The 22,701-nt window shown below is 38.2% G+C and overlaps 1 protein-coding gene across 9 annotated transcripts; it reads left to right on the plus strand.

Moving 5' to 3' along the window:
- The first annotated feature begins 1,590 nt into the window (after positions 1 to 1,590).
- Positions 1,591 to 22,646, plus strand: phrf1 (PHD and ring finger domains 1). Of its 9 annotated transcripts, none has more exons than XR_006927145.1 (19): positions 1,739 to 1,858; positions 3,462 to 3,605; positions 5,740 to 5,835; positions 6,335 to 6,519; positions 6,604 to 6,687; positions 8,496 to 8,629; positions 9,985 to 10,076; positions 10,192 to 10,358; positions 12,515 to 12,647; positions 12,812 to 12,921; positions 13,068 to 13,261; positions 13,485 to 13,610; positions 14,047 to 14,198; positions 15,501 to 18,266; positions 18,989 to 19,080; positions 20,565 to 20,702; positions 20,968 to 21,096; positions 21,238 to 21,473; positions 22,426 to 22,646. XR_006927145.1 is itself a non-coding variant. In XM_046859182.1 (19 exons), the coding sequence occupies exons 3-19, from the start codon at positions 3,512 to 3,514 to the stop codon at positions 21,388 to 21,390; spliced, it is 4,845 nt and encodes a 1,614-aa protein (XP_046715138.1). In that variant the 5' UTR covers positions 1,750 to 1,858; positions 2,273 to 2,349; positions 3,462 to 3,511; the 3' UTR covers positions 21,391 to 22,646. The 9 variants fall into 9 exon arrangements, 8 of the variants coding, with proteins under 8 accessions (XP_046715139.1, XP_046715137.1, XP_046715136.1 ...); XM_046859182.1 differs by adding an exon at positions 2,273 to 2,349 and having other exon boundaries at positions 1,750 to 1,858; positions 21,238 to 22,646; XM_046859183.1 differs by lacking the exon at positions 1,739 to 1,858 and adding an exon at positions 1,591 to 1,631 and having other exon boundaries at positions 21,238 to 22,646.
- Positions 22,647 to 22,701: the final 55 nt, after the last annotated feature.

A 22,701-nucleotide genomic window follows, 5' to 3' on the forward strand; every position in this document is an offset into this window, starting at 1 on the left:
GGTGCTGCTTAACCAATCAACAGGTCCCCACAAGGTTGGGGGTTCAAGCCCCTCATTGCCAAGTTATGTTTTTTATTACATACCATGTTTGAAATCTAATAGTTTGTCTACTTTGTGACATTAAACTGTAAATCTATTTGTTAATTAAAGAGACCTGTTTTAAAAATTGCTTTATTTTGTTGTCTTTTTGAAAGACATGTTTGGCCTACTTTTATTGAGTTACATGGTGTTGAAGTATGGAAAAGAAGCCATTTTGGTTCATTAGGCTTATTGACTGCTTGCATACGCCAGATCTGATAGCTCAGTGGGTAAGTTGCTGGTTTACCAATCAGCAGGTCCCCACAATGTTGTGGGTTCAATCCCTGGCATTGCCAAAGTTAAAAATTGTATTTCTCTTTTGAAATATAAGTGATTGTCTACTTTGTGACATTAAACTGTAAATCTTTTTGTTAATTAATGAGACCTGTTTTAAAAATTGCTTTATTTCTTTGTCTTTTTTGAAAGACTTGTTTGGCCTACTTTTAATATGAGTGCCATGGTGTTGAAGTATGGAAAAGAAGCCATGTTGGTTCAATAGGCTTATTGACTGCTTGGCTAAGACCGATCTGCTAGCTCAGTAGGTAAGGTGCTGGTTTACCAATCAGCAAGTCCCCACAAGGTTGGGGGTTCAAATCCCTCGTTGCCAAGTTACATTAAACTGTAAATGTATTTGTTAATTAAAAAGACCTGTTTTAAAATTTGCTTTATTTCATTGTCTTTTTGAAAGACGTTTGGCCAACTTTTAATATGTTACATGGTGTTGAAGAATGGAAAAGAACCCATGTTGGTTCATTAGCCTTATTGACTGCTTGTTTCCGTCAGGTCTGATAGCTCAGTGGTCAAGGTGCTGATTTACCAATCAGCAGTGGTGCACATGGTTGTGTGTTCAATCCCTGGCATTGACAAAGTAGTACATTTTATTTCTCAGTTGAAATATAATCGTTTGTCTACTTTGTCACATTAGACTGTAAATCTTTTTGTTAATTTAAGAGACCTGTGTTAAAAAATGCTTTATTTTGTTGTGTTTTTTGAAAGACTTGTTTGGCCTACTTTTAATGTGAGTTACATGGTGTTGAAGTACGGAAACGAAGCAGTGTTGGTTCATTAGGCTTATTGACTGCTTGGACAAGTCAGATCTGATAACTCAGTGGATAAGGTGCTGGTTTACCGATCAGCAAGCCAACACATGGTTGTGGCTTCAATCTCTGGACTTGCCAAGGTGATACATTTTATTTCTCTTTTGAAATATAATAGTTTGTCCACTTCAGGGGTGTCAAACTCAAATTCACAGTGGCCCATCTATCAAATCTATCAAATATAATTTATCAAATATATCAAATATAACATCTATCAAATATATCAAATATAATTTACTTAAGTAAAGCTTAGTTCTTGTGTTATATAGTAATAAATAAATATGCATAACTATAAATATATTTTACGTGGTCTTTTAACCAACTTCCAGATAACTTTCAACAGAGAAAACTGTCACGTTTCCAGTTGTTGCATAATAGTTTGTAGAGGTGTAAAGAAAACATCCATTATAACTACCCCAACTACAACTGATGTCCCTGCATGGCCAGCGGAATCTGGTAATAAAAGTAATAAAAATAAAGCGATGTAGGACAGGAGGTTCAGTAAATTCGAGGTGAAAAGTGCCGCTGTTTCTTTAAGTGCTTCTGTGATTTGAGTGTTTTCCGCCATCTCCGTCTCTGTGTGTGTGCGCGTGCAGCCGGTAGCGTCTGTCAACTCCAAAAGCCAGTCGTGTGCACGAGTGGACTTCAACATACATTAATAATATCAAATACAGGCGTGTAGGGTAGGTACACAACTTCCACACACTCAATACAGTGCAGAAAAACATGCATGAGTTTAACAAACCCAACTGTAACCAGCTGAGCAGCAGACACTGCTTTGGTCGGTATATAAAGCAGCCTACCAGCAGAGGAGTTAAAATTAGCCCGAGTGAAGCAGGGCAGAGCTAGCATTGAGCTAGCATACCACTAGCATTGAGCTAGCACAGAAATAACTTAGCATAGCGCTTTGGCTAATAACAGTCAGCTGTGCTTTTACAGCACATATTGAGCTGACAGACAGTACTTACAGCGTGAAAACTCGTTTATTTTTGCACTAGTTGTCTGTTTTGACGAGTTGAATCCCTATAGCAAAAATGAACTTTTATTTGCAGTGTTTGTAGCCTTCGTTTGTTTGGCACTTTTCCCTACTCATACAGGAACCAAAACAAAGCGTGTGACTCATACGAATAAATACACACCAGATGATGTGATGTCAGAAGAACAGTCTGATCTGGTATATATTTTAGTTATTATTAATAGTCAGTGTGTGAAAATGAGCATTTATCATCGTTAAGGTTTTACACAGAGTTCGCTAGTTTTATGTAAGATAGATAGATAGATAGATAGATAGATAGATAGATAGATAGATAGATCTTTGTCATTGCATAGTACAGGTACACAGCAACTAAATGCATTTTAGCAGCTACCAGAAGTGCAAATAGTAGCAATTGTGCAAATTGAGAAGTGCAGATAAACATGTAAGTATATGTACAGCATGTAAATATATATATATATATATATACAGTACAGACCAAAAGTTTGGACACACCTTCTCATTCAAAAAGTTTTCTTTATTTTCATGACTATGAAAATTGTAGATTCACACTGAAGGCATCAAAACTATGAATTAACACGTGGAAATATTTATGGAATTATATACATAACAAAAAAGTGTGAAACAACTGAAAAATGTCATATTCTAGGTTCTTCAAAGTAGCCACCTTTTGCTTTGATTACTGCTTTGCACACTCTTGGCATTCTCTTGATGAGCTTCAAGAGGTAGTCACCTGAAATGGTCTTCCAACAGTCTTGAAAGAGTTCCCTGAGAGATGCTTGGCACTTGGCCCTTTTGTCTTCACTCTGCGGTCCAGCTCACCCCTAAACCATCTCGACTGGGTTCAGGTCCGGTGACTGTGGAGACCAGATCATCTGGCGCAGCACCCCATCACTCTCCTTCTTGGTCAAATAGCCCTTGATGCCTTCAGTGTGACTCTACAATTTTCATAGTCATGAAAATAAAGAAAACTCTTTGAATGAGAAGGTGTGTCCAAACTTTTGGTCTGTACTGTATATATATATATATAAGTCTATAGCAGTGAAGAGATGTGAAGACACTGTTGTAAAGGTTATAAGGTTATGGCATAAATGATGCAAATGGACAAACCAGTTGTGCCTGTACTGGGATCAGTGTGTTTTTAAAGTGAAATGCATATACAGAAATGGGTAAGTGGAGATAACAATCATGAGTTAGTCGTCTGGTGGTTTGTGTTGTTTGAATGTATGACTTTGTTTTTTTTGTTTGTTCTTGTTGTTGTTGTTTTTTAAATCCAGTACTTATATATACAGAAGACTGTATCTGCACTGGATAAAGATTGTGGAATTTCGAATGCTGAACCATGGATGACCAGGACAGCCAGGATGAGCTGATCAACAAGAACATCTCTCATGGTAAAGGCAAACGGCCCACCACATCTGTTCTCTCTGATGAAGGTATAGTGTACTAATAGACTTTATTTCCCAAGTCTTTATTTGTTCATGTCCTCTTTTCTGAGAGAACAGAAAGAAAGATATTACAGGATGTCTGCAGGTCTCTTTAAAGTCTTTGTTAAAATGTAAAGCCTTATATATTAAGTATGAGAAAATAGCAAACATTATGGTTATAATCTGACACACATATCAGATACTCAATGCCTTATTTTGAAAGCTTATATGCAGTGGTGTAGCACAGGGGTCCACAACCACCGGGCCGTGGATCATTTGGTACCGGGAGGCAAAGACAGAATAAAACATGTTTTACCTAATAATCTTTTATTTAGATTTTATTGACTTTTGCAAATTTTGAAAGATGACTGTTTCCGCCTATGCCAATTTTTCACACTTGTTTTAGTTCATGATACAAAAAAGTCTGTGGTGTTTTGGTGTAGCAGATATACAAGAAGTTTGTTCAGTTCTGTTATTCCACTAAATAAACATATTTTTGTAATGCAGTCCCCTCAAGACACAAATAGAAAAGATAAAGATGAGGTGGTAGATCAAAATCTCAGGTTTCATTTACTGATATTATCTCTAGATAAATTATCTCACAAAAGTAAGTACACCCACTCACATTTCAACAACCATTTTAGTACATCTCAAGTGAAAATACTATAGAAATGAGATTCTGATATATTTTAGAGTAGTCAATGTGTAGCTTGTATAGCAGTACAGATTTACTGTCCTCTAAAAATAACTCATCATACAGCCATAATTGTCAAAATAGCTGGCAACAAAAGTCTAAAAAGTATAGCCATGCAAAGCCACAGGACCATACACATTTGTGTATCTTGTATTAAAGCAGTTACATTTTGGTGTTTTGAGTTAAATTCTCTTATACTGACCACTGGATGTTCAACATGGATCCTCATGGTAAAGAACTCTTGAGGATTTGAGAACTATAATTGTTGCTCTCCACAAAGATGCCTATACTATAAGAAGTTTGGTAACACCCAAAAACTTCTTTCACTCGGAACAGACCTCAAGAAGTTGAGTCCTTTGTGATGTGCGTCAAGTTCTGCAGCATTGCTTTAGAGGTAGCAGAAGCTGAAGGTCCGCTTGTCAGTGCTCAGACTATACGGCGCACACTGCAACAAGTTGGTTTGCTGGCCGTCATCCTAGAAGGAAGCCTCTTCTGAAGCTGACTTACAGGAAAGTACAGTTTACTTAAGTCAACCTATCCAAGAGCATGAATTACTGGAACAATGTCCTGTGGTTTGATGAGAGCAAAATAAACTTGTTTGACTTAGATGTGGTCCAGCATGTGTGGTGACACCCTGTGGAAGAGTACCAAGAAAATTTTGTCTTGCCTACAGTCAAGCGTGGTGTTAACATAATGGTCTGGAGCATGAGTGCTGCTGGTACTGGGGAGGTGCCATTTATTAAAGCAAAACATTGATTATAACATGTACTGTGACATTCTGAAGCAGAACATGATGCCCTCCCTACAGAAACTGGGTCGAACGCCAGTTGATAATAATAATGACCCCAAACACACTGTCAAGATGACAACTGCTCTTCTGAGGAAGCTGAAGCTGAAGATGATGGAGTGGCCATGTATGTCTCCAGACCTGAACTCTACTGAGCACCTTTGGTGCATCCTTAAGGGGAAGGAGGAGAAGTGCCATATGTAACATCCAGCAACTCTGTGATGTCACAAAGAGGATCCCAGCAACAACCTGTGCAGCTCTGGTGAATTTCATGCCCAGGAGGATTAAGGCAGTGCTACATAACAAAATATTGACACTTTGGACACAGTTTTGACATGTTTACTTCTAGTGTACTTACTTTTGTTGCCATGTATTTTGACAATAATGGCTGTATGTTGAGTTCTTTTCAGAGGACAGTAAATCTGTACTGCTATACAAGCTGCACATTGATTACTCTAGTGGTGTACTCACATTTGTGAGATATGTTATCTCGGATAAACAACTAAAGAACTGAGTGTATGTATATGAAGACACATTAAATAGTACCTAGAAATGTATCACTGCTGCTGTTTTTGTCCCAAATGATATTTTAAGTGTGAAAGCATTAAGTTGAACCTAATTGCTGCTGACGTTGTTTCTGATCTAATATTTGCACTATTTAGAGGAAGATGATGACGACTCGCATGAGGAAGGTACAGAGAGTGAAGAAGACTCCCAGGAAGGTGAAGAGGACGAGGATGAGGAAGAAGAGAGTGATCGTAAGAGCCTGATCCTTTCAAAACTTTAGTGCTATATTCTTCATGAACGTCTGAAGAAGCTGTTTGTATTTTAAGACATGAAATACAGTGTGCATATATATTGATTTTAAATAGTAAATTGCAATTTTGGGGAAAATGGAGTGAAAGTGAATTTGTTTTGTTTTGTTACGGAGACAGAATCATGTAAATTAAGTAAAGCCAGCTACAGGATGTGTAGCAGAGCTTTACCTCAGTTTCTTCATAGCACTTACGCTGTCTGTCTTGGAACTTACAGTGAGGGGAAATAAGCATTCAGACAATTTTGTTTTTTGTTGTTCAGTGCATTTACCCACTTTTGATTTACATGCTTAATTACATTCTTATGATACAAATGATAAAATTTAAAAGTAAAATAGTTATCTTTTTGCAGTTCCATTATGTTCCATTAGTTTATTCTTTAATGTCTAGGAGCAGGCAAATTTATGAGCAATATGCATGTTATGCACTTTGTGTTTGATAGAAGAGAATGGTGAAAAGGAGCTGGAGGGAGCCACAGGGACAGAACCAACTGATTTTGGGCTCAGCTCAGATGAGGATGCTGAGAAATGCGCTATCTGCCTCAACTCCTTCCATGAGCAGCCAGTAGCTACACCGCAGAACTGTGAACATTACTTCTGTCTGGACTGCATTCTGGAGTGGGCCAAGGTGGACATGGCATTGTACGATCAACAGTCTTCTCTCTTTAGAGTTGAACTCTGAGCTAATTTTTTTCCACTCTTTTGTTATTAGAATGCCAACTCTTGTCCCATTGACCGCATAGTCTTCAGTAACATCCTACTGAGAAAATGCTACGGAGGAAATGTCCAGAAGACGGTATGGAACTCATCACTTTATTTCATTGTGTGGTTGTCTAAGAAACAAATAATATATTTGTCCAAACCTATTTGGAAATGAAGAAGTATTGTATTTAATGCCAGTTTTACTACAGTGGTGTGAAAGTGTTTGCCCCCTTCCTGATTTCTTATTTTTGTGCATGATTGTCACACTTTATTGTTTTAGATCATCAAACTAATTTAAATATTAGTAAAAAATAACACAAGTGAACACGAGTTTTTAAATGAAGGTTTTTTATTATTGAGGGAAAACAAAATCCAAAACATGGTCGCAATCAAGAAATCTCTTAAATAGGACCTTCCTGACAACGTAAAGTAGTCCAAAAGATCTTTAAAAGCTAGACATCATGCCAAAAAATCCAAAGAAATTCAGAAACAAATGATAAAAAAAGTTATTGAGATCTATCAGTCTGGAAAAGGTTATAAAGCCATTTCTAATGCTTTGGGACTCTAACGAACCACAGTGAGAGCCATTATTCACAAATGGAAAAAACATTGAACAGTGGCGAACCTTCCCAGGAGTGGCCGGCCGACCAAAATTACCCCTAGAGCACAGTGATGACTCATCCAAAAGGTCACAAAAGACCCCACAACAACATCCAAAGAACTGCAGGCCTCACTTGCCTCAGTTAAGGTCAGTGTTCATGACTCCACCATAAGAAAGTGACTGGGCAAAAATGAGCCTAGATGAAAACCGCTTCTGAGGAAAAAAAACATAAAGGCTTGTCTCAGTTTTGCCAGAATACATCTTGATGATCCCCAAGACTTGTGGGAAAATACTTTGTGGACTGACGAGACAAAAGTCGAACTCTTTGGACGGTGTGTGTCCCCCATTACATCTGGCATAAAAGTAACACCGCATTTTATTAAAGAACATTATACCAACAGTAAAATATGGTGGTGGTAATGTGATGGTCTGGTTTCACTGCTTCAGGACCTGGAAGACTTGTTGTGGTAAATGGAACCATGAATTCAGCTGTTTATCAAAAAAATCCTGAAGGAGAATGTCCGGCAATCTGTTCATGACATCAAGCTGAAGCGAACTTGGGTTCTGCAGCAGGACAATGATCCAAAACACACCAGCAAGTCCACCTCTGAATGGCAGAAGAAAAAACAAAATGAAGACTTTGAAGTGGCCGAGTCAAAGTGCTGACCTGAATCCTATTGAGATGCTGAATCATGACCCTCAAAAAGGCGGTTTATGCTCGAAAACCCTCCAATGTGGCTGAATTACAACAATTCTGCATAGATGAGTGGACCAACATTCCTCCACAGCGCTGTAACAGACTCATTGCAAGTTATCGCAAACGCTTGATTGCAGTTGTTGCTGCTAAGGTGGCCCAACCAGTTATTAAGTTTAGGGGCAAATACTTTTTCACACAGGGACATGTAGTTTTGGATTTAGTTTTCCCTCAATAATAAAAACCTTTATTTAAAAACTGCATGTTGTGTTTGCTTGTGTTATCTTTTACTAATATTTAAATTAGTTTGATGATCTGAAACATTAAAGTGTAACAAACATGCAAAAAAATAAGAAATCAGGCAGGAGGCAAACACCTTTTCACACCACTGTACATGCAGCATTAAAAACCAGTTAGTTTCTCTAAAGCTGTCTGAAACAATTCAAAGTGTGGTTTCTCCTCACAGTGATTGTTAAACTTGATGTTCTTGCACCACAGTTTTTAGAACCTGACATAGTATAAAATATCGATCGAATGAATAATAATGACTAGTAATGAGAAGCCATACTAAATAGAAAATTGGACTTTTTGTGTTGTGTACATGTAGATTACAGTTCAGAGGCCAGCGACACAAGAGCAAGAGGAGCAGGTGAATGTGGATCTGGAGCAGACCAGCTGTGAGGTGTGTGGAGGGACAGACAGAGAAGATCGTCTTCTGCTTTGTGATGGCTGTGATGCCGGGTGAGACGAGGCGCTCATGTCGTACTTGTGAATAAGTCTCTTAGGGTCCTGTTTAACACTAAACGTTTGTAAAACACAAGATCGTTGATTTTACATTTTGCATATTTATGCAGTTACCACAATGTTCTGAAGGAATCATGTGGTGATGTACTTGACATTTTAGATACAAAAAGTAAGCAAATGTAAAAGCTTGTAACAAGATTATTCAGCAAAGCTGTAATATTCCAACCTCTTCCAGTAGTCTTATTTTAAACCCAAAATAGTACCGTATTTTTCGGACTATAAGCCGATACTTTTTTCCCACGGCTTAAACAACGAAGCGGCTTATTTATGAATTTTTCCAGGGTTTTTCCCGGTTTCACAAACTTCAAGCCAAAAAACTGAACCCCATAACATTAGACCAATGAAATTTCCGAACGGAAACAAAAAAACGCACCTCACCTGTGTTCTGAGCTGCACGGCTTCGGGAGAAAAAACTTTTTTTTTTAAACGCACGACGATGCCAAAAGATAAACTCCCGAGAGAAATAGTTGTGAAAGGAAGGAGGAAGACAGTGAACAATGACTTTCTTGGTAGGCTACTGTTTAGATACAAGCCGTTGTAACGCGTTGAGTCTGGGTGAAGGGAGAGCTCACTATCTCCAGTTGCCACAGAAATCATATAAGCACAGACAGGTTTCCAAAACTCGTGCTTTTTTTATTTTTCTTGGCAACAGCGTTACGGGTTAGTCAAAGAAACAAATAAGGACATATTCCTCGGTCTCCACACATGCAGTAATAGCAGAAAAATGCGGTGCCAGGCTATTCTCAAAATACCGCTATGCTCCTAAAGGAAGCGCAACGTATTTCACCTGTTACACCGTGTAACAGACACTGTCTTTCGTTAAAGCCTGTGTAAAGTTCATTAGTTTCAATGTAGACACCTGCAGCTTATAGACAGGTGCAGCTTATTTATGTTCAAAATAAAAATGTTTGTAGAATTCAGTGGGTGCGGCTTATATATGGGTGCCCTTTATAGTCCGAAAATTACGGTAATAAAAAATATATATATATATATATATATACTTTTAGACAATTTTAGACAACAGTTATCATGTCATGCAACTGGCTAGGAGTTTTTACTTTTGTATGGTCAACAAGTCAACATTAAAATGTTTAAAAACCTTTATGAATCTATTAAATTTAATTCACTTTAAAATGTATTGTATTAATAATTTAGTTATGTGGGGAAAAAAAATTAGTCATTTACGATATTTTAAATGTTTGTGTTTTTTGCAGTTTCATGTAATTTAATTTAATCAGGATTGAAATAAAATGTAGGGATTTATTAAAGACCTTCTTTGTGCCCTCTTAAAGGTACCATATGGAGTGTTTAACACCTCCCTTGAATGCTGTTCCTGTTGAGGAGTGGTTTTGCCCTGAATGTGCACCAACCAACCGCAACAGAAGTAAGCAGAAAATTATTTAATTTTTATATCCTGTCTTCTGTCTTTTTATAATAGACAGTATAACTACACGATCTGTACCTGACTGACTAAGAACTCTTTTCAATGTCTGTTACAGGGGCTGAGCAGTTGAGTGAGGAGGAAGGCAGTGTTTTTCCTACCACCAGCCACTCTCAAGCAGCAGGCTCCAGACCCACACGTGCAATCGCACGGACGCAGCACAGCGAGAGGGTCCGAGCCAACATCAACAGACACCGCATCACACAGGCACGCACTGCTGCACAGGTTTGCATGATGCTTATGTCTGGCTCTCCTAACATACTGGTGCTTAGATTTGTATAGATAATTGATGCTTGGAACATAAAGTACAATTTGAATGTGATGTACTTTATCATTTTAATTTCTTTAAAGTGTCTAAAATGCAGTGTGTTTGTAATGTTTGTAAAATTTTTACTAATTCACTACGTGCACACCTTTACACCTGCTTTTGTGGAGTGTTCTAAACAAATGCTACTTATGCATGCCAGTTGCAGTTAGGTTGTACCAGTGATCTGCATCCCTCAGTAAACTTGACTGCCTAAAAAACAAGTTATTTGGACAGTGAAATGTTGCTGCTATATTAACACATTAGGGTCAGACAATGGTTTAATGTTAGCTATTCCTATTACTATAACTATTAGACTAGGGCACACACAAAATTACATTTTATGGATTGTGTGTGTGTGTTTATGGAGACATGCATTAAAATCTTTACTGAGACCTGTAGCATAACATGCCTACTGGAATTATTCATTCATGCTTAATGAACGTACTGCTTTGATAGAAAAGGTTTTCCTTTTAGTTGTATTTCCATGCTTTACCACTAGAGGAAGTTTCACAGTGACATTCATGATAAGTTATTGCTGTAGCATTGCTCTCAGCCATGTGCTAAAAAAGCCAGACCACTGAGCAGCAGTGAGCATTGCTCTCAGCCATGTGCTAAAAAAGCCAGACCACTGAGCAGCAGTGGGCATACTTTGTCTTACAGCCTATAGAGCAGCAAACTTCTTATCATTCAACCAACATCCATCTATTTCATCTACTACAAGAAACCCACACTAGCCCATCCACACCCACTCACCATATACTAGCGGTGTAACAGTACACGTGTTTGTACTGAAATCTTTTGGTACAAGGCTTTCGGTTTAGTACACACATGTATTAAATGCAATCCATGCGAAACATTGTTAAAATCTGAGTTTCTTCTGGAACGTGTATAGTAGCAGATCACAAGGTTGTTTAGTTTCCACCTAGCTTCCACCTTTGGCTACTCCCTTCATACTGGAAAAAACATTTGTTTTGCACATACATTAAACCGCTAAAGAAAGAATATTTTTTAGTTGTCACAAACGTCGTTACATGCAGGATACAACTTGAGGAGAAATAAAAATTAATCTTGAATCCTTAGCATTAGCCGCTAGCCACTAAATAAAAGTGTGCTGCATTAATTTGATTTATCGTATTTTCATAAAGTATTATAAAATATAATTATATATATATTATTTAACCAAACAAGCATTTTATTTAAAATAGTTTAAAAAATGTAAACTGTTCAAATGTTGATCACAAAAATCATTAATAATAAACTGCGGTTTAAGCAGTTATGTCAAATGCATTTTCCCCCCATAACCGAACCGTGGATTTTGTGTACCGTTACACACCTCCAATATACATTACAGACCAAAAGTTTGGACACACCTTCTCATTCAAAGAGTTTTCTTTATTTTCATGACTATGAAAATTGTAGATTCACACTGAAGGCATCAAAACTATGAATTAACACATGTGGAATTATATATGGAATTATATACATAACAAAAAAGTGTGAAACAACTGAAAAATGTCATATTCTAGGTTCTTCAAAGTAGCCACCATTTGCTTTGATTACTGCTTTGCACACTCTTGGCATTCTCTTGATGAGCTTCAAGAGGCAGTCACCTGAAATGGTCTTCCAACAGTCTTAAAGGAGTTCCCCGAGAGATGCTTGACACTTGTTGGCCCTTTTGCCTTCACTCTGCGGTACAGCTCACCCCTAAACCATCTCGATTAGGTTCAGGTCCGGTGACTGTGGAGGCCAGGTCATCTGGCGCAGCACCCCATCACTCTCCTTCTTGGTCAAATAGCCCTTGATGCCTTCAGTGTGACTCTACAATTTTCATAGTCATGAAAATAAAGAAAACTCTTTGAATGAGAAGGTGTGTCCAAACTTTTGGTCTGTACTGTACTTCTATAGCTACCTAATGCCTTCAAGACGTGAACCAAACCAATGTACCCAACGTATTAATAAAGTTTGTGTGGATATAACTCTGAGCCGTTACACTCTAACTGAAGTCACCTGTTTTCAAGGACTATCAGAACCCTTCCGTAGCAGCACTTCTAAATAGCTTTTATTGCCATTTCAGCTGGCACCTCAGTACCTGATGCGATCTACCTGGCTGGATGAGACCATCAATGCAGTTGTTGCTGGACTTAATACAGCCGTGTATGTGAGGGACTTAACTCCCCGTCCAAGAGCTCGCAGGAGACGCAGAAAAGGTAGCTAATACAATTGGAAAATATGAACATGGCATATTTCAAACTGTTCCCAGAATCCTGTGATCTGCAATATGTGATTTTATATTTAATTTTGGATTAAATGTTGACATTCTGAATATACTATATTCACTATTCATTTTTATTTATTTATATCTTTACTGTAGCACCAAGAAAGAAAGCCATAAAAGACGGAAAGGACATTAAGGGTAAAACCTCAACCACAAAGGTGAAAAGGCGGAGGCGAAGGAGGAGAACGAAATTAAGAAAAAAAGCGGTAGGTGGTAACCTGCTTCAGTCAAACCTCAGCTGCATCTTTTAATATTTGTTAATTGTTAATTAGTTTATTATTGGTGTTAATATTGAACCTGCACTGAAAGCTCCTGTCATACTCATAAATGGATCCTTTGTGTCACCTGCCAGGGCCTGAGAAAGAAGAACACAACTCAGGGCCGCATTGCGCAGAGTCTGGGCTTGAAGAAACCCAGTCGCAGCTCTTCTATCCCCTCTGTATATCGTCCTTGTGAGCAAACACTGGGTAGCATGAGAGCAGACATCGGGGCAGCCTCGCTCTCTATTTACGGAGACCCCTTTGATTTGGATTCCTTTGATGATGAGTAAGTTGTTCAGGTGTTCTTTTTAAATGACTTTAGATTCAAGTAAATGATGAGAATTTATCAAGTAGTTGACAAGTGGTTGACTGTTCAAAAACTCCTTATTTAACTATAAAATGACAATTACATATTGAAATTTGATTAAAATGTTTATATATATATACACTCAGTCAGTTTTGTGTTGGTGTGTATTTTTTTAGGCTTTAAGATTTAAATTGTTTTTTAGGGATGAGGAGACGGAGCAGGCTCCAGTTCAGCCCTTTTCACTGGAAGCTAAACGGCAGGGATTATCCCGCTCTGCTCTGCGCTCACATCAGCCCGTGGCCAGACCCATACTTGGTGGTTTGTCCAGGTAAACAGCCATGTCACACTGCTCTTTATATTAGTTATTAAAAATATATCAGCATGTTGCGATTATTATTGTATATATTACTATTATTATTATAATATAATATATTACTTGTTTCAAGTTTTAAAATTGGCTTATTTTAATGATTTTGCTTCTTTTCTAAAATGTAGCAAGCATGATCTGCGAATAGATTATTGCCATTTTATTAAAGTGTAAAAATGTCAGCTTTATCTAGCATGTAAAACTAGATATTTGATTTATGCTTCTTTGAGAGAATACAGTTTATCCATGTGCAAGGATATGATGAAGTTCTTATGCTGGTAATGTAGAATGCAATTCTGTGGTGAAGCTAAAGATGTGAACACATTTTGTACTAGTTTACTAATAAAACTGTATAGTTGAAGTATATCTCATTGTGATGTGTGTGGTTGTGTGATAGGCAAGGGCACAGTGTTCAAGTGGAAGGGGTAGCTGAGGCTGCACCAGTCCCAGACTTGCTGGGCAGTATCCTTAGCGGGCAAAGCTTACTGCTAATGGACAGCTCAGATGTGGTTATCAACAGAGACGGCTCTCTTAAAGCCCCCAAACCTGGTAAAGTTTCTATTTATTCATGTATACTCTAAAATATAACTCTCACCGCTGCGGCCCGGGTTCGATCCCCGGTCAGGGAACCATCCCCAGCCACTTTCAGTGCCGATCCCAAGCCCGGATAAATTGGAGAGGGTTGCGTTAGGGAAGGGCATCCAGCGTAAAAACATGTGCCAAATCAAACATGCGGAGGATCCGCTGTGGCGACCCCTAATGGGAGAGGCCGAAAGAGAGTTTTATGCTCTAAAATATAACTAACTACAGTGGAACCCGGTTATGTCGACGGCGTAGGGGTGTGCCTAAAAGCTTTAAGATAACCGATGATCGAGATAAACAAAAACCAATATGGCGGCAATATATTAACGTGCTTGAAATTTCTTTATGTACATGCACGTGTTTTTGGAGGTTTTTTTTACACAACAGCGTTGCTGCGATTTGTTTGATGAAGACATGCTATAAAAATGTACATGTTTGTTAACAACAAAAGGCATAAGTGCACCAACTAACAGCAAAGATTTACCAGCATACAATACAAACCACTGTCAATTCTCAAAACAAACCTTTATTATATTCTCCAACATTACAAACACAAAGATCGCTCACAAAATCACAATAAACGTGCGGGGTGTTGTTCGTTTTTACAAAAAGCTAACCAATGTCAACATTAAATTCTCAAGTCATTTCACTCTGACACACAGCTCTGAAAAGTATCTTACACCTGTAGCATCTGTAAGGCTTGATTTTTCCGCCACTTCTGTGAGTTCTTCTGCACCCTGGATGAGGGGTATGTAAAACTTTCTATAGGACGCGTCTTATATACGCGAAAATACGGTAGTGAGATGGTGACGTGGCAAAAGCCGGCGATTGGTCATGCGGATCAAGATAACCGACGTTAGGTAGCAGATTTGCCCGCCCCTTGTGCTCGAGATATTAGGGTTCGTCGGCATAAAAAAAAAAACGACATAACCGATTAAAAAATGCTAAGACAAAGCGAGAATTTGGCGGTTCCACTTCAAAAACATCGACTTAATAGGGTTGGCGAGTTAACCGAGGTCTAGATAAGTGGGTTCGACTGTAAAATAATCTAAAATAATCTAAAATCTATAATCTAAACCTTTATCTGTCCCAATCTACTATGAATTTAGCTCCAGGAGCATGCTCTAGAAACATTTTGCATAAAAATAACACATGCATTATTTAAAATAATGATTGAGAAACACTGTATAAATCCTTGTTGAATCTGATTCTGTGTTGTGTAATGCTATATCATAGTCTGAACGTGTCTCATAATTGTTCTCCTTTTAGCATGTTTGTCATCTCCAAGAAGAAGCATCTCAGAAAGCTCTGCTTCAGAACAGACACCTTCCACAGGAGCAACTGATTTTCACTCCAGCATTGAGCCTTCCTGCAGCCCTTTAACAAACCCACCACAAAGCTCTGCATGGCCCTCTCCTGCTTCAGTAATGCGTTCACCATCCTGCCCAAGCACTTCCAATGCACCTACATCTGGCCATGCACACCCACACTTATCTGCACCTCTTCCACACAGGCCAACTCCCTCAAACTCAGCTGGAACTGGATTTAGTCAGTGGAGCACCAGTAGCATCAGAGGCCAACCACCTGAAAGGGTTACAAACAGAGACTTTCCTATTGTGGAGAGGCAAAATACCTCAAATGTCCCTGTAAAAAAAACACCCCCCAAGCCAGTATGGGTGGATGTGTCTGTTTTGCCAAGAATACCAAAGATTAAGAGAGAAAACAGTTCTGAGGCAAATGGCTGTGCTGGGAGCAAAAGCAACAACTTACCGCAATCTTCTATTACTAGTTTAGCAGGTGAAAATGGCCGGCAGGGGTCAGTTGACCAGCAGGGAGGAAGTCAAAGCAGACACAGTAGGCAGATCCACAGCCAGCAGCAGAGAGTGGGCAGAGCTGTGCCTTCTTCTTCTTTTTCTAACTCCTTTTCTGCTCCATCAACCTCTGCTGGTTTAACATCAAATTCACAGCCATCGTCATCTTCTGCTATTAGTTTTCGCATTAGCAGCAGTGGAAACCCATGGCATGCTCGAAGGCTTTCCGCACCAGATCAAGTCCTTCATGCAAAAGAAAAGGGATCTGTAAAGAGAAACCAGAAAGACAAACGGACGTTGCTGTCGTCTTGTTCCCAGGCTAAAAAGGCCTCTGTGGAAAGTGAGGTCTATGATCCCTTTAATCCCACAGGATCGGATGCCTCTGACTCTGAAGAAGAGAAGGAAAAAAATGCTGTAATTCTACAAAGCCCTCCATCCATTGTTCAATCTGAGGTTCAAAATAAAGATGCTGAACATGAAATTAAAGCAGAGCCCATGGAGTTGGATTCACCAGTACACAATGAAATGTCTGAAATGAAAGTGCAAGTTAAAAAGGAGCCAATGTCTCCTATGGATGACTCGTGGGCATCACCTTCTCATCAACCACCCACCATGCTTGCAACTCAGTCTGAGAGTCTTGCTGCTCTTGTGACTTACACTGGAAGCTCTGTGGTCTCTGATGCTGAGGAAGGTGGAAATTCTGAAGTGCCATTAACAAAATCTCTGGATCATTCAAGATCTAGCTCACTCTCTAGTCATAACCAGAAGGTCAAGATCGAGGTAAAGACTGAACCAGATTTTGAATCATCTCCTGTGAAATCCACATCTCCAGTTGTGTCTCAGGAAACCAAAGGAAATGGGTTTACACATAAATCGTCATCCGTATCTGAAAGATCTCATTTAAATGACAAGTGCATGGATAAAGCAATAAGATCTTCAAGCGCCCGCTCAGGAGAAAAGAAAAGTTCACAATGTGCTTCCAACAGTTCTTTAAAAACCTCGGAATGTTTTGATAAAGAGAAGAAACACTCACGGTCTGAAGACAGACGGCGCTCACATTCTAGATCTCCACAGCAAAGGCGATCTCGCTCAAGATCTAGAGAGCGAGACAGGAGGTGCTCGGCTCGCTCCAGCAGCAGCGAAAGCTCGAGGAAGAGAAGAAGAAAGCCTGAGAGCCGTGACCACAATGACAACAGGGAGAAAGATGGACAGAAAAGGTCCAGGAAGAAAAGATACTCTCACTCGCGGTCAAGATCTCGATCTAGGTCAAGGTCCAGAGAGAGGAAGAGAGAACAAGCATTTTCACATAGATCTTCCTCAAGATCAGGGGATAGAAATGAAACAAGATCAAAAATGAAAAGATCCAGATCAACTTCTAGAGACAGAAAACGGAGAGAGAATGTTTCAGAAGTCCCTCATCAGAGAGAACGGCCCATTGACAAAAGTGTAGCATCCACTTCTTCTGAGGAAAAGCAACTGACTCTTAGTATCGACAGAAATGCACAGTTGCTGAAGGAGGAGCTACATACAGGACAAAATGTATATGACGCTACACTGTCGATTAAAAAGGAGACTGATTCTGGTAGTCTAGAGAATTCACAGTTTAAAGAGGCTGGAAAGCAAACATCAGAGGATGTTCTTTCAATTAGTGTATTACACAAGTCACATGAATCCAAACCTATTGAATTTAAAGAAGAAAAAGACTCTCCACTTAGTAAAAATAAAAAGTTTCAGGTACTAAAAGAGCCCAAACAGGTCAAAGTAGAGCAGATTTGGCCTGATGAGGAGTCCTCCTCTTCCTGCAGTGAAGATGCTCTTGTGATTAATTTATCTTCACCTGGCCCTGCTCCCACAGAGTGTGAAAAGATGCCCGATTGTAAAGCAACAAGCCTGCCTGCAGTGCCAAAAGAGGAGATGAAGGTAGAACCTCTGCAAGCAGCATATCCAATCAAAAAAGAACCTGTGGACTCTTCAGATGAAGAGATCAATGTGGATTATTTGATTGACAATTTCGACTTCATTAAGAAGGAGATGAAAGATGAGCCTGTAACTAATGATCCAGGTGTTGTGGAGACCCAGAGTGAAACAAGTCAAGAGTCAGCAGAGGTCAAACAGGGAGTGGAGTCAGTGTTAGTTATGGCAGGCACCAAATCCAAATCACAGGGTAAACGTGTCACCTGGAATATAGAGGAACCAGTGGTGTCCCAGCCAGACAAAATGAGCAGTGAGTAGATTATCTTAAATGTATATATATGTTTTGTATTCATAACCATGCTCTCAATTGTGCGTTATTGTGTAAGGAAACTACTGGACATATTTTGACTGCACAGCTAAATGTTAAATGGAACATTTAAAGTGCTTCGTGGCTAGTAAGCATCGAAGTGCACTTTTATTTTTTGTGCACGTAAATGAATGAAGCAGAAAGAGCAGTTAGAGTTATTGCAAAATTGCAAGTTCAGGTGCATACATTTACAGTTACACCTGAGTAATTACCAGCTTACTTCAGGATGAATGACAGAAATGCTTTATAGTCCTCATCAATAACATATCTTTGTGTTAGTTCAAATAAATGTTAAAAAAAAAAAAAAGTCTCAAGAAAATGTCAAATAATTACTAAAATAGAAAATCTAGTCAGTTTGGTGCAGTCAAACTATAATTTTAACGCAATAATTTCTATTGTCAAATTATTCTGCTGCTAAATGTCAGCATAGTAAAATAAAAAAAATTAATAATAAAGTGTACTTAATTTAAAAGTGGCTTGATTGTCTTCCAGTAACATATTTTTTAAAGTTTGCACACATTTTTATAGTCAGAGAGGGATTTATTTTTTCTCCCCAAAATAAACTAATAAATCAAAAAGGAGAGATTGCTAGTTTTAAAGTTGGATTAGTGCTGGTATGTTTTAGGAAATGTTTTCAAGTTTTTCTTCTCTCTGGTCACATTCAGAGCTTGCACTATTCAAATTGAAACTGAAGCAGGAAGGGTTTCGCAAGGCTTCCTCCTCCTCCTCCTCCTCCTCCATGCAGACCACTGGCCAGGTAACGTGCCTGTGTTAGGTGTTTTTCTCCATTTCAATTTCTCAATACAGTCGTCCCCATATATCGTGGTAGGTACGTGCCAAAACCGGCCGTAAAAAAAAAAAAAAATCCGCAATAAATTGACGCCACCCCAAAAAAAGCTTTTTATTTTTTATTGTTTAAGCCATAAATCATCCTCCCACACTCTTTAAACAGACACAGCAAACATTTGCAAGAATATAGCGAGATGAATTTTGTGTAAATTCGTAGAAATATCACATTTATGGTGAATTCTGTAGTACAGTACTGTAGCATTGCCTATGCACAGTTTATCTGTTTGTTTATTGGTTGAAGTGTCCTGTGACGTCAAAAATTTCTTATAATGGAATGAAATCGGGATCATTCGCGAAACAATATAGTTAAATGCCAAAATAAAAAAAATGAAAATGAGATTGGAACTGCGATAAATCGAGGGACGACTGTTCCATAAAAATAATTAGGGTTGAGGACTAAAGAAATAGTGCAAATGAATAAAACAGCCTCAAGGTGGCAGCAGATTTGTTCTTTTTTTTGTGAGTAACTTCTGTCTGTTTTTAGAGGGCAGAGCTGGAATGCCTGTCATGAGACTGAAACTGAAAGTTAAGCAGATCTTTCTGTGGAAATGAAAGTGAACCCAGAGCTGGGAAATCATAACTATTCAGGCATAACAATGACCCTCTAAGAAATGCTTATGTGTAGAATTTAGCAGTTTTGCACAGATTGCATGTCTGCTGTTTTAATTACCACACACATTAATTTCTCATTAACCACAGTTGGGGTTTTGTTAAACTCTGTGTTCATTTAGGATAATCGCCTGAAGGCAGTCGAGCTGAAATGTGTAGTGTATTGTTTTGATTTTCGAGGATTTGAAATTGCTGCAGAAACAATCAAGACTAATAATTAAGAATGATAAAAATAGATTATTATATTATATATTATATATATTATAATATATATTCTAAAATAGATCAAGAAGATCATTAAGAAGAAAAAAAGCTTGGCATTAGTTTGCAAATGCTTGAATTCTCATATTGAAATCTGTATCAATGTTCAATGTCTTGTCTGCATGATCATCTTAAACTATGTTTTTATTATAATCTATCTAGAGAATTTCTGAAACTGAAAGACTGTGCCTTTCATGTCTTTGGTTGCAGTCAAAACAAGCAATGATTTGCCTTTCTTATTTCAGTGAATTTTTGTCTGGTTTATTTATAGCCTGCATAACCCTAACCCTAACCCTAACATAAACAGTTCAGTGAGACAGCCTGTGACCTGATTAGTTAATGGAGCCAGACTGTTAAAATGTTTAGTTTTAAATTAAAGAGCACAAGGAGTCACAATAAAAAAAATCACTGTACCTGCACATTCTATTTCTGTCCATATTGATATTGCAAGATCAATGGTGGTTGTAATTAGATAAGCACAGCAAAATAAATAACTACGGAGTTGTTTTTTCTTTATCCCAGGTGGCAGCTGCTGTTCAGGGTGGGTCCAAATCAGCATCCACAAGCATCGGTTCTCCAGCACTGGAAGTCAACTCTGGCCAGGAGAAATCCAAATCCCACAAAGAAGAGCTCTTGCAGAATTCTGATCAGAAAGACAAGGTGTGTGACACACGAGTAAGATTTTTGGCAGATTTTTACAAATTAATATTAGGAAGAGATTTTGATGTGGCACCTGGAAACGAAAACAAAAACACACTAGTAGAATAAGGTTAGAATTAAGATTTAGTTTAGTTGAACATATGGTTAGGGCACAGTCCAGAGTTTAAGATATGGGGTAATGGTTAAATTAATGCCCATTTGTGGGCCTGTGGAAATACAGTGTACCAAATGTTAAATCTGTAAACCTTTTTTTCGCTACCTGTAGTACATAAAGAAGCTTCATATGCAGGAACGGGCCGTAGAGGAGGTGAAACTGGCCATCAAACCCTTTTATCAGAAAAGGGAAATAACAAAGGAAGAGTACAAAGAGATCTTACGGAAGGCTGTGCAGAAGGTATGCAAGTCATTTTTAACATATTTTTCATTACTGGTTTGACCATGTAATCATGTATGGCAGTGAGTCACATAACTTCATCTGAATCAGGTTTTCCATTCGAGGTTTAAAGTAACATTGCTTCCTGCTCTTGTGCACTAGGTGTGTCACAGTAAGAGCGGTGAAATTAATCCAGTGAAGGTAGCCAACCTGGTAAAGGCATATGTGGATAAGTACAAACATGCCAGGAAACATCGTAAAGCAGAGGAGAAGCAGACCGATGAAGCCCCCAAAGATTCTGAGGCTTGCGTCTGATAACACCGTGGAGATGCTGCTGCACATAACTAAGGTTCTGGTTCTGGGTTGAACACAACCCTTTTATAGTGTGCATGTGGACAGTAAGTGTGGTTTTCTCTCTAGCATATTTATACACTACTGTTAAGGCTGGAACAGTTATTTTTGATCTTGTCAAATTAGACAGAATCATTTTTGAAATATTTGATAGACATTAATACGAAGCAAAATTTGAAATTGCACCAGTCGGCATCTTTTTTTCATCGTTTTAGTTTGCCAGTATTGTTGCATATTGTACTGCTGTCATTAAAAATTAGAACTCGACCTTTTTAGAGTAACGGTTTTCGTTATAACGGAGATATTGATAGTGTAGATGTATATTTAGCACACTGAGTTTGCTATAGATTCAAATCTAAACATTTGCATACCAGTTTCCTCAGTCAAAACTTAACAAAACTAGCTTCAGGATGACTGTCAGGCATGGTATTTCCAGATCACAGATGATAAAGACCCACTTAGTTTCCCATTGTGGAATATCTGCTATTAAACCTTTGTGAAATACCATCAGTGAAGAGACTATTGTACTGTCCGTTTTAAATTACTATCATCAACCTGGTGAATTTTTTTCTTTTTTATCATTTTATCAGATTCCTTTAAAGCTCCAGAGTACTTTATATACATGTGCAAGGTTTTGACACATGACATTTCAGCTAAACTGAAACAAATGTTTTGTTTATATACCAAGCCACATAGAAAAATGTTAAAAATGGTGTATTTAGATGAAGATTATAACTTGGATATAAATCATCAGTTGGTTTTCCCCCCTCATGGTTTCTATTGAACATTTTCCTACAAGTTGATTTACCAATTAAATACCTGTTTTTGTACAGAGATTTTAACTGCAGGATACAATACACAGAGTGGTGCTTAAGTGCATCATGGAAATAAAGATTCTTGAACATAATGGTTATAACCCAATTGACATGTGTCTTTGGGACGGGGAGGATTGTCTTAACCAGGTGCTTATGTTCTTTTCTTTGTGACTTTTAATTTCAGAATCAGTATTTCTGCATTCTACGGAATCAGTGTAATAAACTGGCAGAAGCTGGAAATGTGTTCATAGTTACTAAAAGCAGGTTGTTGATAATCCCCTTTGTGTGAAATGTGCCGCCTTATTACTGAATTATACTTGATTCTCATTGTGAATTTAAGAATCTGTTCTGCTGATTTGTAAATAACTTTCTGTACCAATTTATTTAATAAAAGTAAAAACAGAAGTTCCCTCATTTTTCCACACCCACATATAAAGATGGTAAAGAATTACAAGGAATA

The sequence above is a fragment of the Silurus meridionalis genome, chromosome 10 (assembly GCF_014805685.1).
Source record: "Silurus meridionalis isolate SWU-2019-XX chromosome 10, ASM1480568v1, whole genome shotgun sequence".
In the NCBI taxonomy this organism is placed as follows: Eukaryota; Metazoa; Chordata; class Actinopteri; order Siluriformes; family Siluridae; genus Silurus; species Silurus meridionalis.

Coding starts and splice junctions, on each gene's coding strand:
- phrf1 (XM_046859183.1), top strand. CDS start 3,512: ATGGATGACCAGGACAGCCAGGATGAGCTGATCAACAAGAACATCTCT. Junction 8,630..9,984: donor TGTGATGGCTGTGATGCCGG/GTGAGACGAGGC, acceptor GCCCTCTTAAAG/GTACCATATGGAGTGTTTAA. Junction 20,703..20,967: donor ATTCTGATCAGAAAGACAAG/GTGTGTGACACA, acceptor CGCTACCTGTAG/TACATAAAGAAGCTTCATAT.